This window comes from Aplysia californica, unplaced genomic scaffold (assembly GCF_000002075.1).
Source record: "Aplysia californica isolate F4 #8 unplaced genomic scaffold, AplCal3.0 scaffold01067, whole genome shotgun sequence".
Classification (NCBI taxonomy): domain Eukaryota; kingdom Metazoa; phylum Mollusca; class Gastropoda; order Aplysiida; family Aplysiidae; genus Aplysia; species Aplysia californica.
This window is the reverse complement of record NW_004798337.1, coordinates 196361-206776: the sequence shown is the minus strand read 5'-3', so window position 1 is coordinate 206776 and position 10416 is coordinate 196361. Positions and strand designations below refer to the sequence as shown.

The 10416-nt window shown below is 41.7% G+C and overlaps 2 protein-coding genes across 2 annotated transcripts; one reads left to right on the top strand and one right to left on the bottom strand.

Moving 5' to 3' along the window:
* Positions 1-648: 648 nt before the first annotated feature.
* On the top strand, positions 649-4145 carry LOC101849096 (zinc finger protein 2-like). The gene has a single exon (XM_005111494.3). The coding sequence runs from the start codon at positions 1334-1336 to the stop codon at positions 3248-3250; it is 1917 nt and encodes a 638-aa protein (XP_005111551.1). The 5' UTR covers positions 649-1333; the 3' UTR covers positions 3251-4145.
* Positions 4146-5095: 950 nt separating this feature from the next.
* On the bottom strand, positions 5096-7955 carry LOC101850765. Its single transcript, XM_005111501.1, has 3 exons — positions 7490-7955; positions 6773-6831; positions 5096-5653 (listed from the first exon to the last, which is right to left on the bottom strand). The coding sequence occupies exons 1-3, from the start codon at positions 7953-7955 to the stop codon at positions 5096-5098; spliced, it is 1083 nt and encodes a 360-aa protein (XP_005111558.1).
* Positions 7956-10416: the final 2461 nt, after the last annotated feature.

Genomic DNA, 10416 nt, shown 5'->3' with positions numbered 1-10416 from the left:
AGAGAGAGAGAGAGAGAGAGAGAGAGAGAGAGAGAGAGAGCTAGAGAGAGATTGAGAGAGAGAAAGAAACAGAGAGAGAGAGAGAAATACATATATATGCAACAAGTAGGTCCTTATTTCTTTACTGTCTGTCAGTCTGTCTGTCTGTCTGTCTATTATGTGCTTATCATTATGATTAATTCACAATTTAATTTTTTTTTAAATTACATTAAAAATTTGCATAAAAGGAGATATAATTCTGGACCCTCACCCGTATCCGGTTTTCCTGTCTTGTACTGCTAAAGCTGCTGTAGATCTATACACACTGTTTTGATGAAAGGGAAACAACAACTTCAAACAAACAAGCAAAATGGCCACGAAAGTGAAAGCGTCACCCGCCTTGTTTCTGCAGCACCTCGTGTTTACATAGAATATGTGGCATTTTCTTCAAATATTTCATCAGTGTTTGGGCATTAAAAGAAATAAAGTTTTCTTGTGATCAAATTGTTAACACTTCTGATTGGTACAGCCCTACTGATGTGCAATGCGAAAGTCAAAGAGGTACGTTCGGCTTTACTCTTGTCCTGCGTCTGCACTGAGATGCGAATCTTATCAGCAACTGATTACGTTGCACGTGCCGGGCAGGCCACCGGGGTCTCTCAGTGTGTACTGTTGGTGTAATTTCATTGGACGAACATCTAGAGCTACCAACTTGGCGTGTTTTGAATGAGACGTATATATATGATGCCTCAATTAAGAACCAACGCAGACGGTTCTAGAAGACGGCCACAAGAAACGCACAAAACTCAAGCAGACTGACGCTCTCACACTTGACCTGCGTGAATGGGGATCCGACTCGGGACCTGAATTTCACGTAAGATGATGTGCATTGCGTGTGCGCTGATCCAGGGCAAGGGTCTACACTACACTGATTCGGGACCAGAATGTCATAGGCCAGGTGCCGAAATAGGCTTATTGAGCAACATAAACCTGGCCCCCGCAGGACGAGGGTTAAGTTCAAGCCCAAGACTCAAGACATTGACTGACTAGATTATAGATCTTGATGTAGATCTACTACTTTTACGCCTATTGAGTTAGATCTAGTCAACATTAGAAGTTATTATTGGTACTTTGATATCATTTTTAAATTGGAGTAACTCGTTAAATAAGGTCGAAAATCCCTTTACGTTAAATAAAACAGTTAATCGAGTTAAACTGTGTGTAGGCCTCTCTGTACAAAGTGTGTGTGAAACATGGAGCTGACGGCTGAGTAACTGAGTTCAGTGACAGTAGACTCGGGAGTCAGTTTATTCTTAGTGAACCAGTGATCAAATCAGGCAGTACAAGTATCAAGATGGAGGAGGCAAGACTTTATGCTGGGGATACAGGTAACTACTACAGTTCTAGGATAAAAGAACAACTGGGTGGATCTTTCCAATACCAAAATCATGATGATGCTAATCCTACTACTGTTGTTGAAGATGGACTTGTTGCTATTTCTAAATCTGCATGCAGTAGTGTAGGATCGAATGATGGAAGTGAGGAGATTGTGGTGAAAGATGAGCCTTCTATTTCCTTGTTTGCTGAGGAAGACATAAAACCTGATGTTAAAGTTAAAGAAGAACATAGAATAAATACTGAGTATGAGAAAATCAAGATTCCATTTGATTTTCATGATTTCAGTCTGGAAGTGAAACAGGAAGCCTCAGAATGGGAAGAACCAGACTTCACAGAGACAGGAGGAATGATGGAAGGACAAATGGGAGATGTGACTGTTTCTTGTGAAGGAATGACAGAAGGACGAGTGGGAGATCTAGAAGTAACTGTTTCTTGTGCTCTGCCTACGGTCAGTTCTGTCAACTGTACTGTCACTTCTAGTGTCACTACCTCAGAAGTGCTCCCAGAGGCCCAAAGTGAACAAAGGGATAGCAACGAATCCCTGTGTGGGCCCAAGACTGGTGGTCGAAAAAAAAAGCAGAAAGAAAAAAAGAGGTACAAATGTGAAGTTTGTAATTCAGATTATGCCTCAAATTACAGCCTGACTATTCACAAAAGAGCACATACAGGAGAAAAGCCTTTCATGTGTGAAATTTGTGGTTCAGCATTTGCGGCCAAGAGTTCATTAACACTACACAAAAGAGTACATTCAGGAGAGAAACCTTACGCGTGTGACATTTGTGGCTCAAGGTTTACGGCACTGACTATATTAAAGGAACACCGAAGAAGACACACAGGAGAAAAACCTTACAAATGTGAAGTTTGTGGTTCACGCTTTGTAAGCAATACCGCATTAAGGGTACACAAAAGAATTCACACTGGAGAAAGACCTTTCAAATGTGACATTTGTGGCGCTGATTTTGCTAAGAGTTACGATGTAAAAGTTCACAAAAGAGCACGACATTTTGGAGATAGACCTTACAAGTGTGAAATTTGTGATGCAGCATTTACTGTTCCTGAGAGCTTAAAGAAACACCAAGTAGTACATACGGACGAAAAACCTTTCAAGTGTGACATTTGTGGTACAGCATTTAAACTCCAACAATATTTAAAGGATCACTCAAGAGTACATACGGGAGAAAAACCATACAAGTGTCAAGTTTGTGGTAAAGGTTTCCCACACAGTAGAAGCCTATCAAAACACAGAAAAATACACTCAGGAGAAAGGCCTTTCAAATGTGAAGTTTGTGGTGCAACTTTTCCACGAAGGGACAAATTAAAAAGACACGAAAAGATTCATTCTGGAGAAAAGCCTTTCCTCTGTGAAGTGTGCGGTGTATCGTTTAACGCCAGTGTGGCTTTGTTCCATCACATAAAAATACACTCCGAGGTAAAACCGTACAAATGTGATGTTTGCGATGCTGCTTTCCTCACCAGTGTCAGGCGAATCAGCCATAAAAGAAGTCATACAGGAGAGAGGCCTTTCAAGTGTGAAATTTGTGGTTCTGCATTTTCACTTCACAGCTCCTATTACGCTCACAAACAAACACACTCTGTAGAAAAGTCTTTTAAGTGTGATATTTGTGGTGCAGCGTTTGTAAGTAAAAGGTACTTGTGTTATCACAAAAAGATACACCAAGGCGTAACTCCTTACCGATGTGAAATTTGTGGAGCAGCTTTTTCAAATAATCGCTCAATGCAGCGTCACAAGAGAAAACACAGAGGAGAAGTTCCGTGCAAGTGCGACATTTGTGGAGCAGAATTTGCGTATAATCGCACATTGGTGAGACACAAAAAAAGAAAACATGAGGAGAAAACAGGTGTACAAATGTGAAGTTGGTCATCATGTGTACCCTTACACAGTAGTACTAAATAGGCTATTCCTATTCGGAAACTGAAAAAAAATATCTGATGGTAGAGAAGGCTTTTGTAGTAGTAGCCTACATCATTGTAATGTGTGTGTTAAGTTTGTAAATTGATAGACACATCGACCCACATTCAGGACTTTACATGTACGGTACAAAACTGATTCTATGAACTTCCCAGAAAATTTGTTAATTATGGGAACTTGCATTGAGGAACAAAACGGGGATTTTAAATCCTTTCTTTCTCAGGGTTTCAGTAATTTAGTGTACGGCTTTTTGTGAAATAAAGTCTGTGTATATTATATAACTATGTATTTGAGGTGTCGTGGTGAAATCAGGCGCTCATCAAAATGATAGTCGAAGGAACTGGCAAATTTCTGTCCGTTTGGCAATTTTTATAGAATTTTTCGTTTTTGACTCAACTCCTTTTAAAACTCTTTTAACTGTTCTATTTTTTGTTTTTCTGGGTTTTTTCCCTTTGCAAATTTCTTGAAATAAGGTGGGTGATGAAAAATGTATCGAAAAATATTATTGTAACCTACACAGAGCTGTATCATATGATATCAATTTGAAGGGAAAAGGATACACAATCAAAGTATATGGCAGGTGATATTTGAGTGATATACATGTGTCACAACAGTACAAGAAATCATACGTGTGCAGGATTTTTTCACGCTCAACAAGACACATAGAGACATACCTTATTATCAAAATGTCCTGTCCTACTATGTATTTTCAGCCGGTAATCCATGTTTCTGTTTCAGCGTCATAATCCAAGTGTTCCCAGCAATTTTTGTCATAATCCAATGAGAATTTTTGAAGTTATGCCTCTTGCACTATAATTTATAATCACGTCGCGTTATTAAAGAAAAAAATACCCACATCATGAGATTGAGATACAACTCTTTCAATATCCACACAAAATTCATTCTACACAGTCCCAAACCCCAACCAATAAAATGCCACCTGTCTTATAGGTGGACAACAGTGTGGGACTTGTAGGAACACTCTTTGGGATGGAGATATATATATATATATATATATGTCTTTGGGTTGCTCCAAGAACAGTATATATGTGCGTGTGCGGGCTCGTTTTTCAGATGTGCTGCACACTGCACAATTTCTGTCTCCATTAACTCGGGGGCTCCAGTGGCTAAGTGAGTAGTGAGTTTTGACTCAAGCAATGTCAAGCAAGTGTCGGTGACACGGGGATCAGATGGGTGGTCACTGGAGTGTGTCCTTGAGCAAGACACGACAACCCTAGCTCAAATTACATGGCGCTGCACAGTGGCGACCGACAGTGGCATTGTTTGTAAACTGTTCTGTATTTGTGTAATAGTGTGTATTTATGTATGTATTTATGCATGTATGTATAAATGTATGTACGTATTTATAATTATGTATTTATGTATGTATGTTTGCCATTGTAAAACAAAGTGCCCTTCTGGGACAAATAAAAGTGTAATTTATTATATTATTATTATTATTATAGTCATGGACAGGCAAATGTATCCCCTGCATCCTCTCCAGTGCATGGGCCTGAGATGGCCTACCACAACGAACATGGGGCTCTTCTTGTGGTTGGCTGTGTAACTCAACAGCAGCCTGCTCACAGAGTTCATGAACCAACCTACGCTTGAACTGCTTGAACAGCATTTTTCTGGTGTTCTCGGGTCGGGTTAGGGTAAACAAAATGTACGCGTTGTATTGCGCTATTTCTAGCACCCACAGAAACAACTTACGCCACCACTTCCTACCCCTTCTGTTGTGCACTCCATAGTAGTTGACCATTTGGTCCAACAAATCACAGCCGTTCATGTGTTGTATTCGTCGATCATCACTGGTTTGTCGACATCCTTTTTGCTTATCAATTCAGTGGATGATGGTTTTGACGCTACAGCAACAGGTTGTTTTGCTTTTTTGTCAGGGAACACGACTCCTGACACGATTGAAGAATCTTCATTGGTGAAGAACTTGGTTTCTTTGAAGATCAGTTTTACTGTTTTGAATTCCGAAGGGAATCCTACACGGTTTATGTTCACAGTACCCGTGTAGTAGAACTTCTTTATCTGCAGGAGGGAATCAATGAGTGCCCTGGTCGTATAATAATGATCTGCAAATATGTGATGTCTCTTCACAAGACCTGTCAAGAGTGGGTCAAATACCTTTATTGCTTGGCCAGAGTTGACATCAGTGTCAGGATTATAACTGGTATCAGTGCCGAAGTACGTCAAAAGATTGTAGACATACCCGGTCGCCGCATCACAAATTCCAAATGATTTGATGTGATATTTTTTTGGTTTCATAGCATTGAATTGCTTGAACATCCAGTGGCCTTTGAAGCCCCCCACCATTTCATCCGAACTTAGACACTGAAATGGGTAGAAATGTGCCTGAAACTTTTTTACCAGCAAGTTCATAAAAAGGGTTCTACCTTTTCTTTTCCTTCTGAGTTTGGCTCCCCAGCATGCAAATTGGTTGAGTAAATTTGTAGAAACCTTTTGCTGGGCATAACACTCTGGTAGAATGGAGTAAAACAATTCAGGGGAGTTGGACCAATAGTCCTCGATTGCAGGGCGTTTGTCTATTCCCATCATGATGAGAACTGAAATAAATTTGATGACGTCTGTCGCGGTAACATCTTTCCAGTCCTGCAATCTTGAATGCTTTTTCAGGGGAGTGCTCTTCCTTATCTTCTCCTGAGCATAGGAATTTATGTATTCATATATTTTACCCTTTACCCGAGCGTCCACAATGGCATTGAAACTATCACTAGGCCTGGAGGTCTCATCAAGTCACCCTGGTTTCTCTCTGGCCAGTGAAGGCCGGGCAGAATTGGAACGAGTTCGTCAGTTCGTCGTCCTTATGTTCTGATTCTCTGACCATTCATTTTCATTGACAGACCTACCAGCACTACTAGGTCTAGCACCTTGTCCTGACGTACGTAGAAGTTGTAGCAGTACTCGTTTATTGTTTCAGGAAGCAACATCCCTGCGCTCCGGACATGTCCATTGATGCTCCGTTGCTCTCTCCAAAATGTTGCCGAGGGTCCCTCTACTGATTGTGCCAGTGCACATCTGATTGAACGTTCTTCTGTTCTTTCCTGCAAGGATGCCAGATTTTCCACGTCCTTTTTTTATTCCCGAAAGCATCATCCTCTCCACGGCAGTACTGGCCTCTGCCTCCCTATCTTCCTCCTCAATCAGCTGGCGAGAGAGACAGTTCAGGTACTAGATCTAGTATTACTATTAGTAGTACTCTTTCCTTTCCCTTCGCCTGTCCCTTTACCTGTGTTGGCTTCTACACTAGATCTTGCTCTTTTGGGAGGCCTTGGGATTTCCAAGTCAGTCTGATCGATATTTCCTTCTTGGTCCAATTGTTCCGGTTATGGCTCTGACCCGTAACTACTGGGTCACGTTAGACATGATTCAAAGTATTCATTAGTTGCAATTACAAGCAGAACAACACAGCAACAAAAGTAGTAACTTTACCTGCATAAAAGAAATCCATTCAGTACTGGGGCTGCAAGTTTTTATCTCCTCTACTGATGCTGAAATGTGGCAGTTTTTCTTTCAGATGACTTCTGTGAATTGGTCCCTGCATATTCTCGATTAGTGGTTCTGATGAGAAAATGAAGTCTAATGTTCACAAACAGGTTTATGGCCAGGAAGTGAACCTCACAAGGGTTGTAGCTTGCACACTGAAGTGCAATCCCCTCAGTCGATGACATGACCTTGCGAATGAGACTTGCTCTTAGGTTAGGCCAGAGACGTGCAGTTGTACAGAAGCATTTTCCCGAAGTATTGTCTGTGCCACTGCCAGGACTGGATGCAAGGCACCAGAGGGTGCGTGTAGGCCGGTCGTTTGGGTCGTGTTGTGATAATTTTCACACAGAAAAGTGTGTGCAGCATTGTCCGGCATTTTATCCTGTGTCAGCATCTTCTGGCAGAAGGGACATACACTTTGGTACAATTTAGAAACAACATAGCCACCAATGTAAGCCAGAATGTTGTCCTCCGCTGTTGAAATCCCTAGTGCTTCAGGTAGCCTACTTTGACTGTCTGGATTTTCCTGATTGGTTTTGGAACATCCATCTGTAGCCGACTTCTAATAGAGTTATAGCCCCCTTCCGATACGAGATTTTCAAAACTAAAGAGAAAGGTATCTAGATCATCCGTACAGTTTTTAGGTATCTAGATCATCCTTACAGTTTTTAGTGTCTCCGGTGACAAGCACAGCATCAACTATTGTCTGCCGAAATGCCAGACGGAATTCCATTGGATCTGGGTTGACCCTGTGTCCACCTTTGCCACGTATCACCGAAAACATATTCTCAAGACGGTCTTGATTCAGGCGGCTTGTCGTGAGGAATTTGAAACCACAGTCCTCTTTCAGGTGTTGCCAAAGCTGTATATCAGACTCTCTGTGGGTGGAGAGTTTCCATCCTTCAAGGCAGGGTAGGGTTTTCGTTTTGTTTTTGCAGACAATGTTGCCCAACCACACTTGCGTGTCTCGCAAAATAGCTTCATGCCGGGAATTTGATGTGATAGTGTGTCCCATGGCGCTCTTACTGTTGAGGCATCCACTGTTGAAGCAGTTGAACAATTGATCAAATCGCTCAACAAACTCTGCCGTCGGTGTTGCGTCACATGGCAACGCTCCAAAAGACACCATTGTTGAAATCCCCGCCGCGACAGTGTGGCTGATTTTTATTGTTGCTTATAAGAGTTGTTTTAAATCACAAATATATTTACACTGAATTTTAATATTTTAACATTTTAGCATTTTAGAATCAATAAGTTAACCAATCGTGCAGCAAACTTTTGCGAAAGTAAAAAACTTGTGTTTCGCGTGCTCATATGACCTTAGCAGTTGCGAGCGCCGTAAAACCCTATACTAATAATTAAAAATAGTGTGGCTGAGAACCTGCACTGCCAGACTCACACGCAGATGTGCAAGTGCTGGCATGGAGATAATGTGCCGCTTGGTAAGTTTGGATGCCATGCGTATTGGGAGGGCAGAGTCCATGTCGTAGAATTTTTCAATGAACTGCCAAGAGACGATCCGATCATTGAAAAGAAACCCGTTCCTCTTTAAGTTTAAGTTATTGCGAATGTTCTTTATCAGATGTGGGGGATCGAACATGGCAAAAATTGTGAGACCTTCTAAATGGAAGAAAGGCTGAGCTGTTGTAACCCCTAACTTTTTCATCATTGACCTATTGTTTGTCCCTTGGTCACAAATGACTATTTTTGGAGTGAGGCCTATTTGTTTGATGTTGTGAATGACGTTCAGTAGGACTGACTGGAGGATTGCTGATTTTGTTGGACTACAGGACTGCACGTACGAGATTGGTTGTTTCCAATTTGTGGACAAATCTCGCAACATGAATACAAGAGCATGGTCAACATGAAGTTTGGAACGACCAGTTGCACCGAAGTCCTCAAAACCTTCAACTTCGTCGTTGGTTGGGTCATATTTGATTCCGTGTTTCAGTGACATTTCAGCAAACACAATGGCACACATTTTCTCTTGAGGGCTCATCTGCATCATGGTGTTCGTCCTTCCTGAGGGAAGAAGACCTTCTTCATCATATCCAGGGGGTGGGGTGGGTCCTAAGGTGGCTGATTAAGCCAATCTTTGCTTTGAAGGTCCTTGGGCAGTGAGGGCAAGGTAGCGCTGTAGGGTAATGAATTGCGGGAGCACTGCTTGCACGGGACTTTCTTGTTGCGCGCTTGCTCTTCGCTGTTTCCAGACGCCGTGATTTATACGCTGCTGCTCCCTTGCTGATGGCTCCACGCCAGGCTACACGACGGTTTTGGGCTGTCGTTTCCCACGAGTTGTGGTCAATGCCGAAGTCTTTCAGAGAGGCCTTCAGGGTGTCTTTAAACCGCTTCTTCTGACGTCCATGGGAGCGTGCTCCAGTCTGAAGTTCTCCATATAGGATGCGTTTTGGCAGACGCTCGTCTGGCGTTCTGACTACATGGCCAGCCCAGAGGAGTTGTGTCTTTCGGAGCATTGTGAAGATGCTCGACATACCTGTCTGCTCGAGGATTTCAGTGTCTGGGACTTTGTCCTGCCACTTCACTCTGAGCAGTTTGCGGAGGCAGTTGAGGTGAAATAGGTTGTCTTCTCCATCACCTTAATCCGAAACAAACGCATGATGCCTTCACAGATCCCTGGGCGGATGTTGACGTTGTGCATGGCTAAAGAAAGGGTGCGTGGGGTTGGTAGATGGAAGATTTTTTAAAGTAAACTAGGCTCTCGTCAATTTTTGGGCATGTAGAGTTATTGGTATCATCTTAAAGCTTGTTCAGTTGTCTTTCTTTCAATGAAATTAATCTCCATTTATCTTGAATACAAGTCGAGACATTTGCGAAAGAAGAAGGTGGGGGGTCACTTGTTTTCAGAAGTAAAATTAGTGAGAAAATAGCCGCCAAAGATTAGTTATTATCGTTTGGATTGGTGATTGTCCTTGACAGGTGACCATTTCAGACAGCATTTCCTATCCCCCACCCCACCCCTGTGCCTTTTTAAAAATCAAAATGTAATAAAACGTCTCAGGAGGTCCACTAGTTTCGCTTTTGACTAGTTTTCTCTTCTCCTCAACAATTTTGACTGTACAGACATATTTTGCCTTTTTTGTTAACATGTACACCTGCAGAGAGGTGTTTCTATTATTTCTCAGCCATGGTGATGATGATGATGATATGATCAACTCAACCAGTCGATTGTGCCTTGTATAGTTTTGCATTATATGTATTTATTATGGAGGTATAAAATATTTACGATTATGTATTTACATTATGTTTTATGTTTGCCATTGTAACCCAAGTGTTCCTATGAGGATCAATAATAATATGTAATTGATATATATTTATTGATTTAATATTTATAAATAGGACTGATTGGTGTCCTTTAAAAAAAACCAAGGGAAAGTTATGAAATGTTCTAGGTTTTTGGTTTTTTGGTTTTTGTAAGTGTTTTACGGCGCTCGCAACTGCATAAGGTCATATGAGCGCGCGGGACACACTAAACTTTTTCAGTTGGTAGGAAATTTTGAATTTTGCCCGGGTGGCGGCCGAAGCCTACTTTTATCGATTTTAGACCACCAAGGGATCTTTAACGTGCACAG